The sequence below is a fragment of the Syngnathus leptorhynchus genome, chromosome 1 (assembly GCF_054491065.1).
Source record: "Syngnathus leptorhynchus isolate UIUO chromosome 1, UIUO_Slep, whole genome shotgun sequence".
Taxonomy (NCBI): domain Eukaryota; kingdom Metazoa; phylum Chordata; class Actinopteri; order Syngnathiformes; family Syngnathidae; genus Syngnathus; species Syngnathus leptorhynchus.
In genome coordinates this window covers 22,428,732-22,455,537 of record NC_141195.1, presented here as the reverse complement: position 1 = coordinate 22,455,537, position 26,806 = coordinate 22,428,732, and the positions used below count along the sequence as shown (strand labels likewise).

Genomic DNA, 26,806 nt, shown 5'->3' with positions numbered 1-26,806 from the left:
ATAAGATAAAAATGGACACATATACGGACATAAACTCCAAAAATATGGACATCGAGTTTAAAAAGAATAAAATAAAGGAACGGAATTCTTAGAAACATGTGCTGCTATATGTGTAAATATTCAGACATTTAGTCATCCCTGCCGCCAGATGGCGCACGCTGAATACTTTGACTCAACTCCAGGCGGAAGTGCTAGGTGTCAACACAACGTAAACACGTGCGAGCGGCTCTGGATGAACATGTGTGCTATCATTCAACCCTTTCGTAAGATTTATGCGGAATTAGAGTGATTTTACATTATAGTCCGTTTACGGAATCGCGAACAGAATGAAGTTTGCTTATAAGGTAAGTGATGAGCTTGGCATTAAATAGAAGTTGAATCAAATGTTGTCACGGACGGTGCTATTAACGTAATTCGGTACCCAATAAAATCAAAACGTTCTCACTCTGTGCCCAAAAAAAACATGCATTTACATTGTTGAACATTTTGAATGTTTAAACAAAATTCCTTTTTCATCAAGTTTTCGAATCTGCTCGGAGCTGTCTACCGTCAAGGGAATCTGAGTTTCTCCAAGGATGGCAACGCTGTAATCAGTCCAGTTGGAAACAGAATCTCCATCTTTGACCTGAAAAAGTAAGTCTTGTCAAGGATGTGCCATTTCTAAAACTTTGAAACGGGAATTAACACGTTTGTGCTTCAGCAACACATCTGAGACTTTACCAGTCTCCACTGATAAGAACATCACATGCGTGGGAATCTCGCCGAAAGGGAACTTGGCAATCGTGGTGGATGAAGGTCAGAGCACAAAGTTTTCCCCATAAAACAAAACGTATGATAGTTAAAAAAAAAAAAAAAAATCTGTTTTTACAGATGGTGCAGCATTGTTGGTTAGTCTCATCACACGTGCAGTTCTTCATCATTTCCATTTTCACAAACCTGTCAATAGCATCAGCTTCTCACCTGATGGAAGGTAAATATGTTTGATGAACGTACGACCACTTTAACCTTTTAATACTGACTTAGCTTTTATTCATTTTTTGTATAACAGGAAGTTTGTTGTCACTAAGGAGAATGTTGCATTGATGTACCATGCTCCTGGCACGCAGCGGGAATTTAATGCCTTTGAGTTAGACAAAAGTTACTACGGTCCCTATGACGAAACAACTTGCATCGACTGGACTGACGACTCCAAGTAAGCGAAAAGCTCGAAAGCACACCGGGACCCGTTTTGCTAAAGCGTATGTATTCTTTTGTCAGATGTTTTGCGGTGGGCAGCAAGGACATGTCTACGTGGGTGTTTGGTGCAGAGCGTTGGACAAACCTCATTTATTGCTCAATGGGCGGACACAAAGACGTCATTGTGGGATGTTTCTTTGAGAAAGACAGTCTAGATGTGAGTCTTAGATTCCTTGAATTATGTTTTATTTTTTTTGCCCAATAAAAGCTGGTGATAATATTGCGCAATAACACCGGTCCGCAGCTGTACACAGTGAGCCAGGACGGGGTTCTGTGTATCTGGGAGAGCGATACCGATCTGGACTCCCTCGTTTTGAAGAACAAACCCGAAAAACCCAAGATGCCGAGACGGGGGCAAGACGAGGACGAGGAGGAGGACGACGACGACGAGGAGGAGGAAGAGAGAGAGGGAGAAGTTATCAGAGGAAAAGCTGAAACGTCCAAAAGTAATGAGAAGACCAAGAAGGTCCGGTTCCAACATATGGGCAAGTAAGGCAGATTTTCAAATTTGTCGCCTGTCACGTCGTCTTGAGTTTCCTAAAAGCCTCGACCTCTTCCGTCCTAGGCACTTTTTCAACAAAGAGAATGATTTTACAAAGCTGACGGCAGCCGCCTACCATAAAGCCACGCACATCCTGGTGACGGGTTTCGCCTCGGGAATCTTCCACCTGCATGAACTTCCCGAGGTTAACCTCATCCACTCCCTCAGGTCAGAGACAGGAGATGTTTAGTAAAAAATCTGCCAGTGGACATTTTAAAGTCAACGATGGCGTTTCTCCTTTCAGTATATCAAACCAGAGAATTGCTTCGGTGGCTCTGAACTACTCCGGCGATTGGATTGCCTTCGGCTGCTCGGGTGAGAAAAGAGTCCATCTTGCCACGCCGTGACTATTGGCTGGCGTTTAAGCACGCTTGTCGTTCCAGGGATGGGTCAGCTCCTGGTGTGGGAGTGGCAGAGCGAATCGTACGTCTTCAAACAGCAGGGTCACTTTAACAACTTGGCGTCGTTGGCTTACTCGCCGGACGGACAGTACATCGTCACGGGAGGAGACGATGGCAAAGTGAGGGCAAAAGTCCTGCGACCGAACTCATCGGCAACATGCTTTCATGATGGTTTCTTTTTTTTTTTTTTACCCTAGGTCAAAGTTTGGAACACCAACAGCTGCCTGTGCTTCGTCACCTTCACGGAGCACACCAGCAGCATCTCGAACGTGGCCTTCACCTCCAGTGGCTTCGTCGTGGTGAGCGCCTCTCTGGACGGGACCGTCAGAGCTTTTGACCTTCACAGGTAGTCCGGCGTTAGACACCGCAAACGAAACCTGAGGTCTGAGCCGTACGCACGACTGGCATTTGTTCCGCTTCAGGTACCGAAACTTCCGCACGTTCACGTCGCCTCGCCCGGCGCAGTTCTCTTCCCTTGCGGTCGATGCCAGCGGGGAGCTGGTGAGCGCTGGGGCTCAGGATTCCTTTGAAATTTTCCTGTGGTCCATGCAGACCGGAAGACTCCTGGAGGTGCGCTTCCTTAGTTTCAGTCTCTCCTAACAGCATGGAAATTCAAAGAATGCTATTTAACTGCTGTGGTTGGACAGATTTTAGGTGGCCACGAGGGTCCCGTTAGCTGCTTGTCCTTCAGTCCGGTTCAGTCCATCCTCGCCAGTGCCTCCTGGGATCGGACCATCCGATTGTGGGACATGATGAACAGCTGGCAAGTGAAGGAGACGCTTCATCTCAACACTGATGGTAAACTGTTAGCATTCATGTAACACTTTTGATTTGACCACACTTTCAAATTGGCGGTGGCCATTTTTGACACAGCGGGCAGCTCATTTTAAAAATTGAACGTCTTGTCACGTTGCAGTTTCCAATTTAGTTTGTTACAAGTCATTTAGAAAATTATTATTATATTTTTTTAAACGTATTGCCAGTACCACAATTTTTCACCACCTGGTTTTCAATAGTGCAGTCTTTCTAACAGCCAGCAGAGGGAGCCTCCACTTCAATGAAAATGCAATTCTTTTCAACAGTTGGCAGTGATTCCATTTTTTTTTTTAAAAATCTAAATTGCACCATTCAGTGAGTCGAAAGCCATTAAATGAAACAGGCCCTTTCCAAAAATAAAATTACATGAACTCCCCACCTTTTTCCAAAAATTAATCGATGATCTAAATGAAACTGACAACTGACCAACTTGGAGATGAGAAGGTTAGGAAGCTCTCCTTTATTATTTACATCCTTATTTTTGTTTTTTGTTTTGTCACTTAGCTTTGTCAGTGGCTTACCGCCCCGATGGCCATGAGTTGGCAGTGGCCACGCTGAATGGAGAAATCTCCTTCTGGAACCCCGACACGGCGACGCAGGTGGGCTCTGTGGCGGGACGTCACGACTTGGAGACGGGCCGCAAGGACACCGATAAAGTCACCGCCAAGCATTTGTCCAAGACCAAGTGAGTGGCTCGAGCGCATCCCGTCTTCACTTAACCCCCGCCGGATGCTCACTCGCGCTTCTTCCAGGTGCTTCACATCACTGTGTTACTCTGCTGACGGCGAGTCCATCCTTTGCGGCGGCCAGTCCAAGTTTGTCTGCATCTACAACGTCAACGCGCAGATGCTTTTGAAGAAGTTTGAGATCTCATGCAACTTGTCCTTTGACGCCATGGAGGTCTGACAGCGAACATTTGCCGAAATGGCAACGCCGGTGTTTGACGGAGGGGAGTCGTCGGGTTCTGCTTCCAGGAGTTCCTGGACCGACGTAAGATGACGGAGTTCGGCAACCTGGCTCTGGTGGACGAGGGAGACGGCGACAAAGATGGGGTCAACATTAGTCTCCCTGGAGTGAGGAAGGGTAAGAGCTCACCTTTGATGATGTCACTTATCAGGACACATGGTTGAGAGGAAATTGTGTCTGCCCCCCCCCATCAAGGTGATATGAGCTCCCGACATTTCAAGCCAGAGATCCGAGTCAGCTCATTGCACTTCTCTCCAACGGGTATGCGATAGAAGAATCCATTTGCGGTGCCTGAAGGGAACCAAAACAAATCAAGAATTTGACATTGTTTGTCCTGACTTTGGTTCTCAGGGCGCAGCTGGGCAGCCACAACCACCGAGGGCCTGCTCATCTACTCCCTGGACGCCACTTTGGTCTTTGACCCCTATGACCTTGACCTGGACGTAACGCCGGCCAGCGTTCGCAGTCAGCTGCGGCATCAGGAGTGGGCGGCCGCCATCGTTCTGGCATTCCGACTCAATGAGAAGGCACTCAAACAGGAAGTGCTGGAGAGCGTGCCGCACCAGCAGAGTGAGCGAACGGCTGTGATGGTGTCGAGTTCCATTTGCAATGTGACAAAGAACGTTTGCAATATTTTCTCTTCCAGTTCCGGTTGTTTGTGGCACACTCCCTGACGTTTATGTGGAGAAGTTGCTGGATTTTGTGGCAACGTGCTTGGAGAAGTCGGGCCATTTGCAGTTCTACATGACTTGGGCTCAGAGCCTGCTCATGCTGCACGGGCAAAAACTCAAGAACAGGTTTGATGGCGCTCACGCTCGAGTCGAATGTACGTTGAGTGCAGCATAGGAGATCACGGTCATGTTTGGTGTGCAGGTCAGGAGCCATATTGCCCACACTGCAAGCTTTGCAGAAGAGCATCCAGACACACCGGGACAACCTGACCAAACTGTACGTTGCATCATTATCATTTGTCGACCGGATTGCTCATAATGTTTTGTTTTGTTTTTCAAGCTAATCAAGTGTGTTCACTTTTTTGCTAAATAATTTTTTTGGGGGGGGCTAAAAATTTGCTCTCTAAAATGCAATTCAATTTTTACAGTTGAGGTGATGATTCATTTAAATGCTTTTGATAGTCCGTTCTGCTCTCTAAGAGGAACTATAAGTGTTAATTATAAAAATGGATTTTAAACTTTGAAACTAATTCTGATTTGTCTTTAATTGTTCTGTTCAGGTGTGACTTCAACCTGTACAATATTCGCTATGCTGTTGCCCTGTCCAAGCAAAGTGGCATGAAGAGGCCATTGGGGCAGGAGGATGAGAAAATCAGCCAGGGTGATGATGCTGAAGATGATGATGATGAACAGGAGATAAGACAAGCCTGTTTTGATGATGAAGAGATGATACTGTAGACTTTATATCACGAACACAATTGTTAAATCTTTTTCATTTCTTTTTTTATTTTTAAATAAATATTTCATATGTATGTACAGATAAAAGAGTTATCTTTTGCTAAATGATTTGCACGCAATATTTTATATGGATGAAGTGAAGTGTTAAATGTGTTTATTATCTAAATGATGTATTTTTTACTTGAATATTCATACACGAGTGGTCATTTGCCGAGTAGCAATCGAACTACAACTCCCAGCAGCACTTGCGGCGACTGAGTCCGCCGAACGGAAAAGGCGGAGTTGCAGCAACATGAGGGAAAATAAGAACATGTCTGAGTCCCCGTCTCAAGCGGGAAAAGAAGTGCCGCTCAAGAAACATAAACTAAGCAGTGATGAAAACAGCAACCCAGATTTGTCAGGGGATGAGAACGTAAGTGCTTAACTGTTATTCCAATTCTCCACAGGTGTGAGTTTTAATCGTGTTAGCAGTAAGCCAAGTTAGCACCATGGTGCTAAAGTAGCCGAGCATGAAAATCTACTAGCTTGACTCCTTTCTTTCCCAAGTAATAAACACCTAATTAAATGGAATTTTGACAGAGTTTATTTGTTCTGTCTCACAGAAATGTATGAAAAAACAGAACGGGTTGCTTGCGTGTTGACCTTGAGGGACTTTTTCTGACGTCTATTCTGGTTCCATTGTTTATCAAATTAACATCGATGGTAGCTATAGCACTTAGCATAAGTTAATACAAGAGTCAGTGCTTAGAAGAAAATCTAACAAACATCCTGTTACTAGATTTATAAATCATTGAACTTGACTGACTTGAATGTAACGTCAGTAGTCATTGGGCATTTCCAGTGCTGTTTTATCCTAGGTCATATCTCCCTGCTTAAGTTCAAGTACTTTATGTTGAATGCTCTTTTATTTTATTTTTTTAGGATGATGCTGTCAGTGTTGAAAGTGGCACCAATGCAGAACGTCCTGACACGCCCACCAACACCTCCAACGCCCCAGGTAGGAAGAGCTGGGGCAAGGGTAAATGGAAGTCCAAAAAGTGCAGATACTCTTTTAAGTGCGTCAACAGCTTGCGGGTGAGATCATACGCTGAAATTTATTTTGGACGCCTATATGCACTTGAGTCAGTTTTTGTTTTACTTGAATAATTCTTGCAGGAAGACCATGGCCAGCCTCTCTTTGGAGTCCAGTTCAACTGGCACAGTAAGGAGGGAGACCCATTGGTGTTTGCCACGGTCGGAAGCAACAGGGTGACCGAGCAGTTCTCGTTTTAAAAGATGACCGATAAACAGTACAGTGAATCCCTTCACCCGTGCTAATCGAAAATATTGAACTGGACTTTTCATCATCTGATTTGAACTGACCAATCGAACCAGTTTAATTCCAAGCCGTGAATGGACAGGGGTTCACTGTACTTGGTTACTTGACTCTGCTTAACCGATGGCGTCTCTTCTCCAGGTCACTCTTTATGAATGTCACTCTCAAGGAGAAATCCGACTCCTGCAGTCGTACGTCGACGCAGACGTATCCTTGCCCGGCCTCATCCTCGCCATCGTGTCGGGTATCAAATTGTGTTTTTCAACACTCAGTTATGTATCGCTGCCTCACTAGTTCAGGTTTTCTTGACTGAAGTCATGCAAAGGCAGATGAGAACTTCTACACGTGCGCTTGGACCTACGACACCAACACCAGTCACCCCCTGCTGGCTGTTGCCGGCTCGCGAGGAATCATCCGTATTATCAACCACATCACAATGCAGTGCATCAAGGTTGGCTTTCTTTTAGCTGGAAAAGGCAAAAACATTGGTCGGTAAAACATTTGTGTCGTTTTACTCAGCACTACGTGGGTCACGGGAACGCAATCAATGAGTTGAAATTTCACCCGAGGGACCCAAATCTTCTCCTGTCGGTCAGCAAAGGTACGGTTTTATGAATAAAGTGTTGTACGAATGTAAAATTTCAATTTCTTTTATGTGTGTCTGCAGATCACGCCCTTCGTCTGTGGAATATCCAAACAGACACGTTAGTGGCCATATTTGGAGGAGTGGAAGGTCACCGAGATGAAGTCCTGAGTGCTGTACGTTTCATGGTCGCACACATTAGTAACCATAAACTCATTTTTTTTTTTTTTTAAATCCCGCTGTAGGATTTTGATCTCCTGGGTGAAAAAATAATGTCATGCGGGATGGACCACTCCCTTAAACTTTGGCGAATTAACTCGGAGAGAATGCAGAAGGCCATCCGTGGATCCTATGAATACAACCCATCAAAGACCAACAGGTAACGAAGAAGAAAAAAAAACATTGCATGCATGGTTTGGAGGGTTTTTTTTTAAGTTGTTTTTTTCTGTTTAGGCCTTTTGTGTCACAGAAAATCCACTTTCCTGACTTCTCCACACGAGACATCCACAGAAACTACGTGGACTGCGTGCGGTGGCTCGGCGACCTCATTCTTTCCAAGGTACAAACTCTCATCAACGCGGATGAGTCACGTCGCGCTCACCCGCTCTCATGTGTCTTGCAGTCGTGCGAAAATGCCATCGTGTGCTGGAAACCTGGAAAAATGGAGGACGACATCGATCGCATCAAGCCCAACGAATCAAACGTCACCATTCTCGGACGCTTCGATTACAGCCAGTGTGACATCTGGTATATGCGCTTTTCAATGGACTTCTGGCAGAAGGTGAAGCACGCTTTTGCTGTTATTTTGACTTTGCAGAGGATAAAGAATATATGCCTGTGAGTGAATTATGTCTACATGTTTTGCTCCACCGGTTGACGCTGCTGCTATCCATTAGCCTGTCTATTTGCATTGTTTGTTAGCGTTAAGCTTGGTCAAAGCTATTTTGTGTGATTTTTTTATTTTTTTTTGCGTCATTCATTTATGACCTTGTGGTTGTCAGATGTTGGCCTTAGGAAACCAGGTAGGCAAGCTCTACGTTTGGGACTTGGAAGTGGAGGATCCGCACAAAGCCAAGTAAGTTGATCATTGGAACTTGGGAAGAAAAATAAAAATGGCAATTTAGCATTTAAAATATTCCATATTGTCTTGATTTCTGCTTTCCAGGTCCACCACACTCACCCTGCCCAAATGCACATCGGCCATCCGTCAAACCAGCTTCAGCCGCGACAGCAGTATTTTGATCGCCGTGTGCGACGACGCCTCCATCTGGCGCTGGGACCGACAACGCTGAACTCTTCCCGGCCAATTCAACGGCTCCTCTTTAGTTGTTCTTTGTCTTTCTTATATCAACTGTAAACATTTTCTTCCATTTCTATGTGATGTTTTAAATTTTCCTGTTTTGTTGACATCATGTTCAAATAGAGTACATTGAAACTTTGGACACTTTGTGCAGTCCAGGTGTCCAAATGGTTACTCGGTCATTTCCGGAATCACTGCGATGAGAAATTAGGAGGCGTCAAACGTATTCCGGTTAAAAACCTTTTCGTTTATGTAGTTAACCTGTAAGAAAATGAGAAATGATTTTACTCTGTAGAGTTGTTGGATTTGAGTGTACTGTATTTGGACTTGAATAAAATTATTTTTATACACAACTTGCTTAGTAATTTGGTTGAATTGGTTTGGCAATAGTGGGACTCGTTGAAGGTGGCTCATTGCAGCAATTAGATAACTTATCAGAACAAGTTTATTTATATAAACTCGTTAGTTTTGATCCCTTAGAAAACCGATTCTCCATTAATCCTCCACCATTAAAAAGTAATAGGTACACATTAGATTAGGAAATGCATGGTAAGTGGTATTGTTAAGAAGAAGAGATGAATAAGAACTTTATTTTTTTTAATTTCCTTTAGTTTTCGGGTTGTTTTTTTCCCCATAAGTATCTGTTATCTATCTACTGCCATCGGTAAGATCACCGGTAACGCTCTGCGACAGCCAATTTCAAAATAAAAGCTCAAACAGTCGAAGCCCGATGATTTTCATTTAAAGTAATTCCACCAATTAATCCTATTGTTTAAAAAAAAAAATTGCCGCCTCTGTTTTGACAGAAAACAACCAGATTACCAAAGATGACGAGCGCCTTGCACACCGAAGTCACCCTTGAGGATGTTGACCGCTGAACCCGATTGTCGCTCTTATCAGCACCACCGCCGCAGCTCGGCGCTCGCTTGCTTGCTCGCGCCATCACGACTCCGGACTTTGGCACTCTTTCGTTGACAGATAAAGACAAGGCACCGGGCCGCTACGCTAGATCAAGTGGGACATGTTCGCCTCCAAGTCGCCCAAAAGTTTGTCTAGGGATGGCTCCGCCGATCAAATATGCATGGTCGAGAAGGACCAACAGGTGCAGGTAGGCCTCCCGATCCACGCATTCTTTGCTTCTGCCAAACAAATGATCATAATTTCGCACACTTTCGTTCTATCAGTATTACGGAATGGAGTAGAAAAGTAAAATAGAAAGTTATTTTAAGTCTTTGTGTAGTCGTCCTATTGTTTGCGAAACAATCCCGAGTTTGTGTTGACAAAAACATCACAAGAAAATGCACGCTTGAGTAAATGTAAAACCTTTTGTGACGTCACACCCCAATCATTACGCACACTAAACATGAGTGAAAGACATAATTACCAATGAGTATTTTGGTGCTCAATAAGTTATATTATAAGTGTGCATATGAATGAATGAATGAATGAATGAATGAATCGTGCATATGCGTGCGTGCACTGATCGCTCAAACACTTCATAGTTGCAGCAAAGACACCAAAATATCTATTGCAGATGTGAATTGGCTTTGTTTACTCCAGTCGGAGATGCACTTTGGACAGGAAGAGTCCTTTTGAACAGCAATGTTTGTCCTTCAACTCTACTGTACTTGCAAAGCAAAAAAAAAAAAGACACATTGCAGCTTTTGATGGTTTTATGCAAATTTTACCAGCATTCCAATAATGTAAGATATTTTTTGTGGATAAAGGCATGTACTAGGTTTTATAGTTATGGAGCCTAGCAGCAACCCAACGCAATTAGAGTTATTTGAGGTGACACTGGCTGACTTTAAGCAGAGTCACATTACAAATCATGTGATTCACCGGTCTTGTGGTTTAATAGTTTTTTTTTTTTTTAAGTCAGCACACAAGTTTTTTTTTAAGGGAGGGCTGTTAGACCACTGATGTCAAATTAGCAGTTCCAGGACCGTAAAAAAAAAACAATCTGAAATTATGAGAAGAAAATAAATGATTATTAAAAAAAATCAATAGAAGCCTTCAAACAAAGATGTGAGGGAAAAGTTTTTAAGCTGGATTTGAAAACATTTACACTCGGGTTGGTTGAATGGATGATAGTCTAACGTACGTGTGTCATCTTTGCAGCGAGGTCTTGACAACTTGGCTTATGAGTATAGCAGCCAAAGCGAGCTCTGCCCTCCACTCAGAACCTCCACAGAAACCTTTAAGCTTCTGGGCCTGGCCCCGGAGCACCCGCTCCACGCGGTGGTGGAGAGCAGGATCTCCAGGCTGAGCGGCGTACTGGCCGTCAGCTCGGTTTCCCCGAGCCGGCTCACCAAGGTGGACTACTCGAGCTCCGTGATCACAGCCGCAGAGATCGCCCAGGAGCTACGCCGGATGGGCTTCCGCGTGGAGTCGGGGGTGTGGATCGGCGTGGACGGCATGCGTTGCCAGTCCTGCGTGGAATCCATCGAGCGGCACGTCGCCGCCTTGCGTGGGGTTTCTCACGTTCGGGTATCGATCGAAGAAGGCGCGGCGCTGGTTGCGTTCCAACCGCTTCACGTCACGCGGCAGGAACTGAGGGACAAGATTGAGGAGATGGGATTCGGAGCTACTTTACTGGCCGATGATCCATCTGCAGCCATCAGCCACTGGCAGAGTGATGGAAGCCAAACAGTGACTGTCTGGATAGGAGGAATGACCTGCAACTCCTGCGTGCAGTCCATAGACGAGAGGATCTCTCAAATGACGGGGGTCCGCTCCATAGACGTCTCACTCAAAGAAGAAAAGGGGACGATCACCTTTGACCCGGGCCTGACCGGAACAGAGCAGCTTAGGCTAGCTGTCGAGGAAATGGGCTTTGACGCATCACTCCGAGGTAGGTGCACAAGACAAATAGTGGAAATGATAAAATGAAAATATATTTACATTATATTATATTATATTATATTATATTATATTATATTATATTATATTATACTATACTATATTATATTATATTATATTATATTATATTATATTATATTATATTATGTTATATTATATTATATTATATTATATTTATATTTATAGAACTTCTTTACTGGTCCAGCCCAAACTCGAATGACTCAAGGGAAGAAAGAATGCATTGAATGTCACAGCCATGTTAGCCTAGCGTCGGTTACCATGGAAACCAAACAGCCATGTGCCCTCTCCAGTCTAACGTGAAGAGCTCTTGTGGGGGTCTTTCTTGTAGGATTAACGTCAGCAGCAGCTTGCCCAAAAAAAGAAAAGAACAACAGTGAGGTTCAACACAGCATTAAAACCATTTTATTGCTTTTTTCCAACTTTAATCTGGCATTCATAAAAGATGATTGATGATGAACTTTGAAGATGAAGCCTTCATCCATGATCATCCTTTTGCTTATCAGAACCAGCCCAGACTCACCAAGCGATTGTTAGCCGTGAACTCCCCGAGCTGTCGGACCGGTCTTGTAAAACAGAATTAAGCAACGGCACCGGATGCCATTCCACATCCGCACAGCAGTCGACGGGCACCAAAGAGCAAAAGTGCTTCATCAGCGTGAAGGGAATGACCTGCGCCTCGTGTGTGGCCAACATTGAAAGGAACCTGATGAAACACCCAGGTGAGTTTTCCCCTGTAGAAAAAGGAAATTAGCTCAAGAGACATTCATATGACCTTTGACCTCCAGGGATCATCTCAGTTTTGGTGTCACTGATGGGCGGAAAAGCGGAAGTGAAATACGACCCGAACGCGATAGACGCTCCTGCTGTAGCTCAGCTCATAGAAGATTTGGGTTTTGGCGCTAAGACCATCGAGGACAACGCCGTCGCGCACGGGAAACTGGATCTCACCGTGAGTGGATTTCAAACACCAACAAGAAGAGAACTTTGATCGTTAGCGTTCCTCCCCTCCTCTTCCAGATAACGGGAATGACGTGTGCGTCTTGCACCCACCATATTGAGTCGAAGCTCAGCGCAACCAAAGGGATCGTTGGCGTTTCCGTGGCCTTGGCAACAAAAACGGCAAACATCCAGTTTGATCCGGATGCGCTAGGAGCTCGAGATATCATCAACATCATTCAGGTGGAATTTTATTTCTCGGACATCTTGTCGGTGATATCTTAAAGGTGGTTTGTCGCTCCAGAATCTCGGCTTTGAGGCCACTCTGAAGAAGGCGGGTTATAAAAGCAATCTTGACCACACAGAAGAAATTCGACAGCAAGTATCTCATCACCTTTTGGTCCCCGCAAAACGGAATGAGGTCATTTTTGGGCAAAATAATGCGTGAGTGTGTGTGTTTGCTGCAGGTGGAAGACCTCCTTCCTACTCAGCCTGCTGTTCGGCCTGCCCGTCATGGGCCTCATGATCTACATGATGGTGATGGACAGCCAGCACCAGGAACACGGAGGCACCATGCCGGAGGAGCAAAGCCTGCTGCCTGGCCTCTCAGTCTTGAATCTGACCTTCTTCCTGCTGTGTACACCGGTCCAGGTACAATGCAACCAGTTAAAATTCCCGTTTGACGTCTATATCGGTCAATGGGAGTGAACGAGTTAATTTGCACCACGTTTTCCATTTTCCACATGGAAATGAATGGAAATGAAAAAAGAACATTGTGATATATATATATATATATCACACACATTTGCATGGTTAATATTGAACTCATATATTATTAATATTAAACTATGCATAATGTTCAAGTAGATTATATTTCGATTAGATGCTTGATTTAATCACGACATAGGCCTGCTATTATTATATTGTTGGTCATTATGGTGGTACTTGGGGATTTTATAAGGCGGTAATAATTTATGCATCTTGAAGTCTTTTTCGAACCGCCGCAATTTTCTGGGTGTGGTTCCACGGCAGGTCTTCGGTGGCCGCTACTTCTACATCCAGGCGTATCGCTCTTTGAAACACGGCACGGCCAACATGGACGTCCTTATTGTGCTGGCCACCACTATCGCTTACGTCTACTCTTGCGTGGTACTCGTCGTGGCCATGGCGGAGCGAGCCGGTCAGAGCCCAGTCACCTTTTTTGACACGCCGCCGATGCTCTTTGTGTTCATTGCGCTGGGCCGATGGCTGGAGCATCTTGCCAAGGTAGGAAACGGACATACGGACATTTTGCCAACAGATAGTAAAACCTTAAAGAGCTAATCAAACAGGTTTTATACAAATTTATGATTAAATATTAATTTATTTATTATTTCAAAATTAATTCAAATAAATAATCTGCCAGTCATATTTATTTATTTATGAATTAATTCAAATAAATAATCTACTAGTTACATGAAGCATAATATTTTTTTTATATTTATTGATTGATTGATTTATTGTTTCAAAATTATTTCAAATAAATAATCTACCAGTCACAAGGAGCATAATATATAAATTTTATATTTATTTATATTTTATTTTGCCAACAGATAGTAAAACCTTAAAGAGCTAATCAAACAGGTTTTATACTAATTTATGATTAAATATTTATTTATTTATTATTTCAAAATTAATTCAAATAAATAATCTACCAGTCACATGGAGCATAACATATTTATTTATTTATTTATGAATTAATTCAAATGAATAATCTACTAGTTACATGAAGCATAATATTTTTTTATATTTATTGATTGATTGATTTATTGTTTCAAAATTATTTCAAATAAATAATCTACCAGTCACATGGAGCATAATATATATTTTTTATATTTATTTATTTATTGTTTCAAAATCAATTCAAATCAATCATCTACCAGTCACATGGAGCGTCCCCATGACAACGCATTTGTTGTTTGTTGACAATTAGAGCAAAACCTCAGCAGCTTTAGCCAAGTTGATGTCCCTGCAAGCCACCGATGCCACTGTGGTCACCATGGGACCTGACCACTCCATCATCAGGTGTGACATCAATCAATTCAAGTTAATTGATTGATTCATTGAAAAAAATGGAACATGATCTTGGTTACGTTAGTTCGCTTTAATCTCGATCAGTGAAGAGCAGGTGCCGGTGGACCTGGTGCAACGCGGCGATGTCGTCAAGGTGGCTCCAGGAGGGAAGTTCCCCGTAGATGGGAAGGTGATTGAAGGAAACTCCATGGCAGATGAGTCTTTAATCACAGGTCATTTATTCATAGAGATGATAAGTTGGTGCCCTTGTCACAAGATAAAAATTGCATGTTCTTCACACCTCCATTAGGTGAGCCAATGCCTGTAAGTAAGAAGGTGGGCAGCCCAGTGATTGCAGGCTCCATCAACGCTCACGGCGCTCTTCTTGTGGAGGCCACCCACGTCGGTGCAGACACAACACTGTCACAAATTGTCAAATTGGTGGAAGAAGCCCAAACATCCAAGGTTCGTCAATGTTTAGACCATTTTTAGACACCAGATTAAAAATCTGTTTTTTTTTCTCATTATTCTTCCGAGAATGTCCATCAGTCATAACGTTAAGCAGTAATGAGTGCTAACTTATTAAACCTTTTCAACTTATTATTGCTCAAGCCGCCTTGTTCCAGTGAGTTGTTTAATGTGTCGCTCATTTACTCTCGGCTTCCGGCAGGCTCCCATCCAGCAGTTTGCTGACCGACTCAGCGGATATTTTGTTCCCTTTATCATCTTGGTGTCTCTGCTCACTCTTGTGGCGTGGCTTGCCGTCGGCTTTGTCAACTTTGACATTGTGAGGGAGAATTTCCCGGTAGGTGTGCCTGCTGTGGTAAATAATAATAATAAAAAATAAGAATATAATAATAAATAATAATAATAAAAAAAAAAAAATAATAAAAAAAATATATATATATATATATTTTTTTTTTAGATATATTAAAGATAAATAATAATATATATATATATATATATATATATATATATATATATATATATATATATATATATATATATATATCTTTTATATATGTATATATTTTATATATGTATATATATATATGTATATATATATATATATATATATATATATATATATTATATATATAAAATAATTAAATTGAAAAAATTGAAATAAAAAAAACTGTACAATTTGAGTCTTTTACTTTATTATTTTAATTTATTTATTTAGTTTATTTATTATTTATTTATATATTATATATATATATATATATATATATATATTTATATTTTATATATATGTATTTTTATATATATATAAAAATAATTACATTGAAAAAATTGAAATAAAAAAAAAAACCTCTGTACAATTTGAGTTCTTTTACTGCCGATCTTGACATGCTGTGTTCTTCCCAGGCTTACAACGCCAACATATCCAAAGCAGAAGTCGTCATCCGTTTTGCCTTCCAGGCATCCATCACTGTTCTTTCCATCGCATGCCCCTGTTCCCTGGGGCTGGCCACCCCCACAGCGGTAATGGTGGGCACCGGGGTGGGAGCGCAGAACGGGATCCTCATCAAAGGAGGCGAGCCACTGGAGATGGCCCACAAGGCAAAGCGCATCCGTCCGCTTGCCGCACTCCAAGCAGCTTCCGTGACCGTCGCTTTCGCTTCAGATCAATGTGGTGATGTTCGATAAGACGGGCACCATCACCAACGGCGTTCCCCGGGTGACTCGTGTGTTGGTGCTATGGGAGATGACCCGCATGCCTCTGAGGAAAATCTTGGCAATCGTGGGGACGGCAGAAGCCAGCAGTGAGCACCCACTGGGCATCGCCGTCACCAAGCATTGCAAAGAGGTGAGCTTTGGCACCTTCTCTTACTTTTCTTCAGTCAAGATCAAGAAGGAGCTCGTGGTTTGTCGCATGCAGGAGCTGGGTGCAGATGTTCTGGCTTACTGTCAAGACTTTCAAGCAGTACCCGGCTGCGGGATCAGTTGCCGGGTTTCCAATGTGGACCACCTGCTGCCGCCGCAGAGTGAAGAGCGGTTCCTGTTGCCGGGGGCAACCACAGATGAAAGCGGTCCAGCGGAGGCGGCGGACATTTTAAATGCAGGTGTGTCGTCTTTCAGGTCCCATGGGTCGGTTGACTTACGGCAGAATATAATCGGTCTCCTCGGATCCAGGTGAGGTTTTGTGTCACTCTGTTCTGATCGGGAACAGAGAGTGGATGAGGAGGAATGGCCACCATGTCGGAGCGGACGTGGACGCCGCCATGTCTAGCCATGAGGCAAAGGGGCAGACGTCTATCTTGGTAGCCATAGACGGTGAGCGTTCATCGACACGATGGCCGACTTCCACGGTATCGTCATCAAGGCGTTCTATGCAGGCGTGCTGTGCGCCATGATCGCCGTTGCAGACACGGTGAAGGCGGAGTCAGCCTTGGCGGTGCACACCCTCAAAAGCATGGGCATCCAGGTGGTCATGATAACGGGGGACAACAGACGCACAGCTAAAGCCATCGCCGCACAGGTACAAAAAAAACGAGTCAGGGTTCAAGCCCCGCCTCCTCGCTCACCTGTCGGCCGGCGCTAGGTGGGGATCAGGAAGGTGTTTGCGGAGGTGCTGCCTTCGCATAAGGTGGCCAAAGTACAGGAGCTCCAGGAGCAAGGCTTGCGTGTGGCCATGGTGGGCGACGGCGTCAACGATTCGCCCGCCCTGGCGCGAGCCGACGTCGGCATCGCCATCGGCACGGGCACCGACGTGGCTATCGAAGCGGCCGACATCGTTCTCATCAGGGTGAGTGACGTCTCGCTTGCGGTTTGTGCCCGAATGTACCGAGCGTTGACGTGTTTGTTCCGCAGAACGACCTCCTGGATGTGGTGGCCAGTATCGAGCTATCCAAGAAGACCGTGCGGAGGATCCGGATAAATTTTTTCTTTGCCGTTATCTACAACCTCGTCGGAATACCCGTTGCCGCAGGCGAGTATCGGAACGGCAAATGTTTTTTTTTTCCAGAGGGTACCTTGACTTACGCTCGGACCGTCTCGTCTGCTCACTGCAGGCATGTTCATGCCGCTCGGTCTGGTGCTCCAACCCTGGATGGGCTCGGCCGCAATGGCCACTTCGTCCCTTTCCGTGGTGCTGTCATCTTTGCTGCTCAGATTGTGAGTCCTTGTTCCACGATGAGTGTGTGTGATTTCTTGAAACACTGATGAGATGTTTTGGGCAGATATAAAAAAACGTCAGTGGAAGCGTATGAGGTCAGAGCACGAGGTCTGATGCGGAGTCTCCAGTCTTCACAGATCAGCACTTTCCCGAGACTAGAAGGCCACCGGCGCAATCCGGCTCCTTCTACTGAAACCTGGGAAGAACACAACACCAATGGTACACTAGTTTTATAATATTTATGTAAATAAATCATTTCCAAGTAAGGTTGTGTGATGTGGTGCGTCAGTGAGAGCACTCGGGTGGAATAGCGGAACGGCGGAGCATGCTAGCGTGTCTGACTTGATCCTGACAAAAATATCGGGTTGCATTTATTATTTATTTTCACTTTATTAGCGGTGGAAAAATAGTCAAATGGAAAATAGGAGGAATCACAACTGACTATTGTATGAATCTGGGATACAGTTCAAAAAAAAATGTGGCCAACGTTTAACAGCTACTGGTTTTGAATATTTGGTTGATGATAAAATGCAGAAGAGCCAAAGATTTATTGAAAGTATTTTGCATATGTAATTGGAAACACACCACCGTTGACTGATTCCATAACATCATCTTTAGTCAACGCTCCAAGCACCTTATTATAAAAACCCTGAGTTTGTAGATACTGTATGTGGATATACGGTGCAGTGTATAAATATGACACATTTATATCATCAGTGTAAGAGCTTATCAATAAAATTAATGGTGTGGAGCTATCCTTGTGTAGGTGTCAACTAAGGAAGCATGCATGCGCTGTACTTGCATCTCTTATTTAGGGTTTACTTGACGGTGAAATCCAACAGAACTAAATAAGTCCATTTTAAAATATATTTAAAAAATTATATTTAAAAAAAATATATATACACTATTTTCTTCTTATATATATATATATATATATATATATATATATATATATATATATATATATATATATATTTACAAAATATAGAAAAAAAATAATATATATATATATATATACTATATACTAGATTTCTGATTCCTCCAGAACACTCAGATTTGAGTCGTAAAGCACAAATGAATTGATTCATGTAATCATTATTTCCATTTTAAATTTAAGTCCATTTTAAAATATATAAAAAAATATATATTTAAAAAATATATATACACTATTTTCTTATAAATATATATATATTATATATATATATATATATATATATATATATATATATATATATATATATATATATATATATATATATATATATATTTACAAAATATAGAAAAAAAATAATATATATATATACTATATACTAGATTTCTGATTCCTCCAGAACACTCAGATTTGAGTCGTAAAGCACAAATGAATTGATTCATGTAATCATTATTTCCATTTTAAATTTAAGTCCATTTTAAAATATATAAAAAAATATATATTTAAAAAATATATATACACTATTTTCTTATAAATATATATATATTATATATATATATATATATATATATATATATATATATATATGTGTGTATATATATATACTAGATTTCTGATTCCTCCAGAACACTCAGATTTGAGTCGTAAAGCACAAATGAATTGATTTATGTAATCATTATTTCTTAGTCTAAATGCACCCCAGCAGCACCCTGGAGATTTTTCTTGGCAATGCGTTGTCACTTAAGACAAATTAGACTATTGAGTCCAAAAGTAATCCTCTGCAGTAGCCTTTAGCAATCAATGCAACCCCAGAATAACAAAAGGGCCTCCAAACAAGCCGTTGATGATCACATGGCGCAAAGGCCGAGCATGCCCTTGGAGTGACACCGAGATGTTGTTTATTTTGTTTTCTCACAGGCAGATTTATCAATCTCACTTTCTGTGCGCCTTTGACTTTTGAGGAGCCCACAAGGTCTTTTTAGCATAAAAATATCAAAGCATTTCAGTCATTGATGAGTCAGGCGGAAATCTAATACCGGTGATTATATATCTGTTGACAAGAAGACATATAAGGACACAGCGTCCTTATGCTTTTGAATGAATCTCCCAGTGGCAATTTCTTGAGATATTCTCAAAGCTGAGAAAAGCCCCCCCACGTGGAAATTTTTTGGCTGCACTCCAGACGGCATGGTCTTACCGGAGGAGAAGCGGAGAAGACTCGATTTAAAGTACTTAGGCAGATTTGAACCTTTGGTTCTGTAGAGGAAGGACGTTTGGTGCTCCGTAGATTTGTGTAGGCCTGCTCTTTGTTGCTGGCTAATTTAAAAAACTGCATCAGCTTCTGATAAATGACCTCCCCATGCAGCCGGCCAGTGAGCACAATGGCTAACGCGCTGTTGCTGTTACGCAACAAATCCAGAAGATAAATCACAAAGCAAAGTTAAACAACAGCAACTCCAAAAAATGTAGAGATTATTTATTTGTTATTCCAGTGGCTCTAGAACTTTTGGACCAGCTTGGAGAAAAGACAGACTGGTATCTTTGTGCGTATGGATATTTATTTTCTCTGGCAACTTGACTCGGTTAGCACAAAAGCTTGAGAGACGTGAACATAATTCATCATAATGCGTCGGCAATATATGGAATGTTAAAACGTGACGAGAATCTTGAGCTGCATTTTCCGAGCATGAAAATTGTACGTGTCAAACCTTTGATAACTTTGGTCCAATGTTTAGGTAGATAAAGGTCTCAGTCACATTTGAATAAAATCATCTTATTTTCACAAATGTCATAGGAGCTTTTTAAAAAGATATTTGCGAAATAAAAACCATGTTTACTCCATTTAAAAAAATGCTATCTAGCTTGTAGCCCTCCGAGCCACCAATTATTGTATTTATCCATTTTACTTTGGCTGTGGAAGTACTGACACTGGACAAAGCAATTCCACTCACATTCATATTTATTTATTTATTTATTTATTTATTTATTTATTTATTTTCCTTTTTATTTTTGAGAGAGGCTACCTCAAGTCACAGCCATGTTGTTTTATTGCATGACAACAATGCCCACCAAAATGCCAACAAAACTTCTGCAATAAATTTTAGTCGTGTGAGGGATAAACACATTTGAAATTGTGGCTAGGTTGAGTGAAGCCTAAGTCCTAACGAGTGAAGAAGAATGGAATTTGTCTGCCCAGATGTCCAGGAGGAGATGTGAAGTGTTTTTTGCTTTCACGCCCAATCAGCACTAATGAGCCAGCTGGAAACAGGTGGCTGATTGCGTGAGCAAGTTCCAAGACGGATGACTTGAGTGCAGCAAATGGAAGATAGACACAAAGAAATACGGTAATGTCATTATGGGTTCTGAAGGGAATTTATGAGTCGTAAAATAAACATTCAGGAGCTCCAGAACTTGGGCTCATGTGAGGAGAGAAAGTTTTTATTGCCATACAGTCATTTGGGAAATGAAGTCATCTTCCAATAATCGACTTTTCAGAAATGTTAGCATACTATAATTTATGCTTGGTGTATTTTGTCTTTTTGACATTTTTTTCAATATCCCTGTAGGTCATCACGTCAGAAGTGGTTGGTTGCTACGTGATGATTTATGAGGCTTTTCTGTTTTTCTATATTTATATTGATCTTATTTTAGTAGAGTTGCTTACATAGTAGCTTGCTAGCTTGATGTGCTCTTCAACCACTTTAAAGCAACATTGTACAACTATTTAGAGAAACTCATGCACAACTTTGATTTCAACTCAAAGTCTCCAATACAAATTTCAGTCACAAACTTTCCTTCCATTCTCATAGCTGGCTTTTTTAATATAGCAATTTGTGATTTTCTGACCTTTCTAAACTCAACCCATTCTCAAATAATTATTGTCATTTCACTTTTCAACCCTAGGACGGAGACTCATGGTGGAGGTGCTGTGCCGAGAACAAGGTCAGAAATGCATTACATGAAATAGAACCAACTCCTTGGTCACATGATGAATTGGAAAAAATAAAAAAATGTCAATAACTGTTACAAAATAGTGGCTTGCATTTATCGTCTTAATTGTATTTGTCATTTTTTATTTTTTTTATTATTATCACAAGAAGCACATGGTCTGTAAAAAGCTCTATTTACTTCCTTACTATAGGAAGCCTCGCACAGTCTGCTTCGATTTATGGATTTAATTTGTCAATGGGATGAAACTAATTTGGAGTTGTCAAACAATTTATTGCCCCAAGTGCAGCAAAGGACAAGTATTGTCATTATCTTCATTTGTGACAATAAATAAGTATAAAATGTAAAAGACAGTCACCACTGTCTTGAAGAATAGACGGCCAGATATGATTTATTCTCATCAATAAAAGGAAACATGAGCATCTGCAATTTTGGTTTATTTCACTGTTCAAATCTAAAAGAACAACATGAACTCGTGGATGTTGTCGAGCTTAAATAGTTTTTAACACTGAACATCTTCATCTTGTTGAAACAGACTGCAACCTTGAGTCGTTTACAAAACGGACAACACAAAAATCTGATTTTCTTTTTGAAGAGAACCAAATAGACTTTTACACCAGAGATTTACAGCTGGTTTTGTCCAAGTGACCACCATTATAACCAAGAAGCAACTCAGGGACCACTACTTTGGTGGAATATTATTTTATTTTTCCACAAAATGAGGATAGACCTACCTATACAGGCTATTTATTTGCATCTGTATGTCTATTTCAGGGATCTCAGCTACATTTGACATAATTTGGATGAGTAAATGATTCACAAGATTAGCTGGAAAATACATCAAGTCTAAATAATTCATCAATTTTATTTTCTAAAACCGTTACAATTCTTTTCCATTTCTAATTTCGCGGACCACCTGCAATACCGCCACGGACCACTAGTGGGCCACATTGATATGAGCTGACCTTTTCCAAGACAGTGAATTATTTGAGCTTCTTTGTACTGCTTTTTTTTTTTTTTGAGCCGCAAACATTTTCCCCGCTTGACTTTCTTCCTTACGCACGAGTGCTCGCTCATTTCTAAAACACACTGCTGGCTGTGTCGTCGTCTTTATTGATACGGGAGCTGCTCGGCAGGGATTTGAGATACTCCATGTGCCTTCTCGCCTCCTCCTGGTTGTGTCGGATGTAGTAGATGATGTAAGCGGTCACCATGGAAAACCAACAGAACATAGCCACAAACATGGCCACGTCTGTCGTCTTCTGGTGGAAGGTGCAGAAGTTGATTCCCGAGTCCAGGACCTGCACTACCGGCTGTCCGACGTATTCGTCCCGGGCGGACGTATAGCATCTCACCTCGTTGATCGTCTCGGGGTCCAGTCGCAGCTCCCTCAGCACTTCCTGCAAAGAGCACTCGCAATTCCAGGGGTTGTTGGACAAGCGCACTCGAGCCTGGAGTTTGTCGAAGGTTTCTTTTGGCAGGCTGCGGAGGTGGTTGTTGGAAAGATCCAAGGTCCTCAAGCCTTCGGAAAGTCCTCGGAAAGCGCCCTCCTCTAAACCTTCGATGAGGTTGTGGGAAAGGTCGAGCTCCCTGAGTCGACGGAGGTTGGCGAAGGCCTCCTTGGGGATGTGGGTGATCTGGTTGGAGGAGAGCAGGAGAACCGCCGTGTCCTCGGGCAGGTTTGAGGGAATGTTCTCCAAGTTCCGAGACGTGCACTGCACCACGGCGCCGTTCCTTTCGGCGCAGTGGCATCTTTGAGGGCAGGCCTGAACGGTGAGCATGGTGGAGAGAAGCCACAGCGCGGTCAGGAAGTCAAATCGAGAGTGAGATCTAATGCGCGACCTGCCAGTGGCCCCCATTAGTCCGGGATTTTACTCTTCAGAGCCATTTTCAACCGTGGCCTGGTTGCAAAGTTCAACGAGGAGATTTCAAAGTGGAGCCCTCATGTCCACATCATCTGCCAAAGAGGATTCCGAGGTCTTGTTTTGTTCCCTCCTCAGCTTTTGCTAAATACTGCAGAAAAAAGGAGAAGTTTTTTTTTTTTTATGACAGCCAAATCTCTCCAGTAGACGCGTTAAGATTTGAGAGGATAAGACTTCTTTGCACAATTTGCAGAGGGGAAGAAGCCACTCGACGGTGCTCACAGCAAAAAAAGGCTCTTCGAATGTCGACCGTCTGACTTAGGACAATGCAGCATAGGAGAGGATGGGAAACTACTTAAATATTTTACAAATCCCTGAAAGACTTTAAAAACCCAATGGTTAAAAAAAATAAACAAGCAAACGTCTACCTCGATATTCAAAGAACATTACTTTCCATTTTTTTACATCAGAGAAAAAAACATTGTGGGAGAAAATAATTAAGTCAAGTACCTGGCTGTTTCTTCAAACGAGAGAAAAATCAATAAATTAATAAAAAAGAAATAAAAATCATCTCCATTAGCCGTTCTTTGCGTCCATCCCAAAGACGAACCGCCGAAGGCAGCTGCAGCCGCTGAGATGCAAGTGCTCAATGAGACTTTGCCGGCTGCTGTCGGTGCAGCTTTGAGTGTGTGTGTGTGTGTGTGTGTGTGTGTGTGTGTGTGTGTGTGTGTGTGTGTGTGTGTGTGTGTGTGTGTGTGTGTGTGTGTGTGTGTGTGTGTGTGTGTTTTTTAAGGTCCTAATATGTCTCACTCCAGGAGACACACTCATTATAGAGGACACTGTGATTACATCAGCTGGACATTTATCTCACAGTGGGCACTCTAATGTGATTGTGTTTGGCAGTTAAGTGTGTTGTTTGCAACAATTTAAATCGTCCAACTATAAATTGTGCATTACGGTTTTCATGTAAAAAAAAAAAAAAAAACTAAGAGAAAAACCTTAAAGGGGAAGTCAACCCAAATTCTTTCTCTTTACAATAATATGCTGTGTGTAACCACTTTTTGATTAATATTAATCTTGCATTTGCGGAATATGAGAAAATTCACCGTTTGAGCCATCTTGATCGGCGGCCATTTTGCTGTCGACTGAAAATGACATCACAGTTGCCTGGTCTCAGGTCACAACCAATCACGGTTCAGTTTCAGAAAATAGGTGAGCTGTGATTGGTGAAGATATGACAAAATGGCCGCCATCAACACCTAAGAGGCCTTCACAATGCGTTGAGATGAAGAAATCAAATGCTTTCACTTACAGATAAAAATGACAGCTTAATTTTTTTCCAAATAGGTTTTACCCATCAATTACTGGCCACTTATTAAAGTTAGTTTCAGGTTGTTAGCCTTTTTTGGGGTCATTATTTCTTTCGGGGTTACAGGAAATGTAAATCAAGACCTTTGAGGGAAGTCCAGCACCGTCGCTATAAGAACCTGGATGCAGCCCAAGTGTGTGTATGATTAAATGGCAGCTGCGTGCAGAGTTCAGGCGTGGCATTTTGCTGAAAGGCAAAATGATTGATTGTATTGATGAGTGAAACATTTTAGCGTGGATGAGTTAGCTTTATCCTTCAGTCATGTTGACAATAGTGTCAAAGGATAGAGCCAAATGGCACTTTTGTCTTTCTGCAGGGCAATCAGTCTTTAAGATTCACTTGACAGGCGGCAAGCCGCTTGGAACCCGCCGAGGCATTTGTTTGACATCCTTACTCATCTTGTTGGATAGCTGGCAAGATTCCCATTTACTCGCCCATTGTTGCGAAAATACATCCTTGGAGTAGATTCATGACATGGCTAGCTGCTTCAAGAAAAAGACAAAAACGCGACAAGTTTTGCATTTCGTCTCATTATGCTTCATCCAGATCTTTTTATTTTTTTTAATTTTTTTTAGCTGGATTCCTGACAAGACAAACTATTTGATCAGACTGAGTTTTCCAAGACGAATCTTCACCATCTGATGAAGTAAGCAGGACCGTGAAAAGCAAATATCGTTGTTTTTTTTGTAGCAACGGGCCATAATATTTCTTGTTGATTGACAGCCGTGAGTTCTACGGACTGACTTTTGCAGCTGGAAGACTCACAGACTGCCTAAATGTCAAAGATCTGGCGGGCAAATAGGAATTTGAAAGCGAGGGAAAAAAAACATTCATCATGTCTTTTGTACTGCTGACAGACTGCATGAAATGTCATCTGATACCAATTTGGTTACTGATCTGATTTTTCCATGTTTTTTTTTTTTTAGATTTCCCTTCCTGGGCGCATAGTACCTTTATAATCGGCTTGTCCTCCAAGATGACCTCAGTACATTATGCTGATGTAATTTGGAATATTTTATTTTTGATTTAATTTTTTATTTTACTTTGTTTTTTATTTGGGCTGTGTGTGAGCAGTTAAGGTATAGACCTGCTCGATATAGAATGTAGTTGATCTATCAAATATCAAGACCCGGAAACAAACACAGAACTAAAATGAGAAAACCATAGGTCACAGAAAGAAAAACTGAAACTTTATTTGTTTTTATACTTACCAACACTTTGAAATCAAACATAGTACTCACAACTAATATAGATCTGCACAGAGCAAAGAAATCAAAATAGTTACAAACTTTGATCACTTTTTTCCCCCCACCCAAACTGCAATACACACAAACATAAGCTGAAAAATAAAAATCTTTTTTTTTTTTAAGCCTCCTCCCACATGTAACATAATTTTAACTTCAACAAAAACAAACATTTTGTAACAAGCTACATAGCTCTCCTGTCTACGAGTCAAGTAGGGGAAAATGAAAGAGAATAAATAATTGCACATTGCACCCTATTATTGCATTAGTTGCAGTTTGCTTCAGTCATATACACAAATGTAAATAAATGATTTTCAAACACATAATTAATTATACATGAAGATCGATGCTATTAAAATCACACTGCCGCTACTTCAACTCAATATTTCCACTTTGCCATCACAACCAGCACTGGAAAAAAAAATAAAAAATGCTCTCTGCTCTTTTGTGCATTTCATTTTCAAAGAATGACAGCTTGTCCTTGGACATTCTACTCAGCCCAAATAATCCAAACTCAAAGCTACTATTGTTACATTACTCAGCTCAATTAGCACATCCAACCGTAAGATTATTGCAGAATGATCAGTGGCGATGTCGCCCGACAGCCTTTGCTCAATTTTTGCAAAGTCAAAAGGCTTAGCATGCTAAAAGTCGCACATGGGCAATGATTGCCGTGCTGGACGTACAGGAGATCATGTGACTTGGACAGTAACATTCAACAGCTGTTTGTGTACATCAGCACAGAATTGAGCTTCTTGCCGAGTTTGACCCAATAGCATTCCAACCTCCCTCACATTAGCTTGAGTTAACTGATCGACAAACAAAAATAAACGTGCGTTTGTCAAATGACTTGCACGGAAAAAAAAAAAAAAAGATTTGTAACACTTGTGACCTT

General features: G+C 41.8%; 3 protein-coding genes and 1 pseudogene across 4 annotated transcripts; 3 read left to right on the top strand and 1 right to left on the bottom strand.

Annotated features, from left to right (window-relative positions):
- The first annotated feature begins 171 nt into the window (after positions 1-171).
- pwp2h (PWP2 small subunit processome component) lies at positions 172-5,535 on the top strand. Its single transcript, XM_085936808.1, has 21 exons — positions 172-344; positions 521-633; positions 701-795; positions 871-970; positions 1,049-1,192; positions 1,258-1,393; positions 1,481-1,725; positions 1,802-1,945; positions 2,022-2,092; positions 2,161-2,297; positions 2,376-2,524; positions 2,601-2,748; positions 2,826-2,976; positions 3,499-3,679; positions 3,747-3,894; positions 3,969-4,077; positions 4,156-4,221; positions 4,312-4,530; positions 4,607-4,757; positions 4,834-4,908; positions 5,192-5,535. Exons 1-21 carry the CDS (start codon positions 327-329, stop codon positions 5,367-5,369), a joined length of 2,778 nt encoding a protein of 925 aa, XP_085792934.1. The 5' UTR covers positions 172-326; the 3' UTR covers positions 5,370-5,535.
- Positions 5,536-5,601: 66 nt separating this feature from the next.
- Positions 5,602-8,914, top strand: eed (embryonic ectoderm development). Its single transcript, XM_085936910.1, has 12 exons — positions 5,602-5,781; positions 6,291-6,443; positions 6,525-6,617; positions 6,826-6,891; positions 7,010-7,135; positions 7,204-7,285; positions 7,352-7,443; positions 7,513-7,646; positions 7,721-7,826; positions 7,890-8,048; positions 8,269-8,342; positions 8,433-8,914. Exons 1-12 carry the CDS (start codon positions 5,662-5,664, stop codon positions 8,557-8,559), a joined length of 1,332 nt encoding a protein of 443 aa, XP_085793036.1. The 5' UTR covers positions 5,602-5,661; the 3' UTR covers positions 8,560-8,914.
- A 438-nt stretch (positions 8,915-9,352) lies between these two features.
- Positions 9,353-26,517, top strand: atp7b (ATPase copper transporting beta). 2 transcript variants are annotated; one of them, XR_015068776.1, is made up of 25 exons: positions 9,353-9,675; positions 10,689-11,421; positions 11,954-12,169; positions 12,236-12,399; positions 12,468-12,629; positions 12,691-12,764; positions 12,854-13,037; positions 13,419-13,652; positions 14,359-14,450; positions 14,544-14,671; positions 14,749-14,903; positions 15,109-15,243; positions 15,807-16,001; positions 16,066-16,248; positions 16,321-16,504; positions 16,575-16,715; positions 16,778-16,920; positions 16,984-17,187; positions 17,253-17,370; positions 17,453-17,555; positions 17,621-17,775; positions 20,685-20,832; positions 21,392-21,430; positions 25,243-25,313; positions 25,594-26,517. XR_015068776.1 is itself a non-coding variant. In XM_085936690.1 (21 exons), the coding sequence occupies exons 1-21, from the start codon at positions 9,589-9,591 to the stop codon at positions 17,790-17,792; spliced, it is 3,807 nt and encodes a 1,268-aa protein (XP_085792816.1). In that variant the 5' UTR covers positions 9,353-9,588; the 3' UTR covers positions 17,793-17,822. The 2 variants fall into 2 exon arrangements, 1 of the variants encoding a protein (XP_085792816.1); XM_085936690.1 differs by lacking the exons at positions 20,685-20,832; positions 21,392-21,430; positions 25,243-25,313; positions 25,594-26,517 and having other exon boundaries at positions 17,621-17,822.
- Positions 22,405-23,446, bottom strand: LOC147062729 (leucine-rich repeat-containing protein 3 pseudogene; annotated as a pseudogene).
- Positions 26,518-26,806: the final 289 nt, after the last annotated feature.

What these genes read in the sequence shown, in the direction of transcription:
- pwp2h (XM_085936808.1), top strand. An exon ending in AACCTCATCCACTCCCTCAG is followed by an intron (nt 1,946 to 2,021) that starts GTCAGAGACAGG and finishes TTCTCCTTTCAG; the next exon opens with TATATCAAACCAGAGAATTG. An exon ending in CGGGACAACCTGACCAAACT is followed by an intron (nt 4,909 to 5,191) that starts GTACGTTGCATC and finishes TGTTCTGTTCAG; the next exon opens with GTGTGACTTCAACCTGTACA.
- eed (XM_085936910.1), top strand. Translation starts at nt 5,662, where the DNA reads ATGAGGGAAAATAAGAACATGTCTGAGTCCCCGTCTCAAGCGGGAAAA. An exon ending in AGTCGTACGTCGACGCAGAC is followed by an intron (nt 6,892 to 7,009) that starts GTATCCTTGCCC and finishes AGTCATGCAAAG; the next exon opens with GCAGATGAGAACTTCTACAC. An exon ending in TCTCCTGTCGGTCAGCAAAG is followed by an intron (nt 7,286 to 7,351) that starts GTACGGTTTTAT and finishes GTGTGTCTGCAG; the next exon opens with ATCACGCCCTTCGTCTGTGG.
- atp7b (XM_085936690.1), top strand. Translation starts at nt 9,589, where the DNA reads ATGTTCGCCTCCAAGTCGCCCAAAAGTTTGTCTAGGGATGGCTCCGCC. An exon ending in GGCGGACATTTTAAATGCAG is followed by an intron (nt 16,505 to 16,574) that starts GTGTGTCGTCTT and finishes CCTCGGATCCAG; the next exon opens with GTGAGGTTTTGTGTCACTCT. An exon ending in TATCTTGGTAGCCATAGACG is followed by an intron (nt 16,716 to 16,777) that starts GTGAGCGTTCAT and finishes CGTTCTATGCAG; the next exon opens with GCGTGCTGTGCGCCATGATC.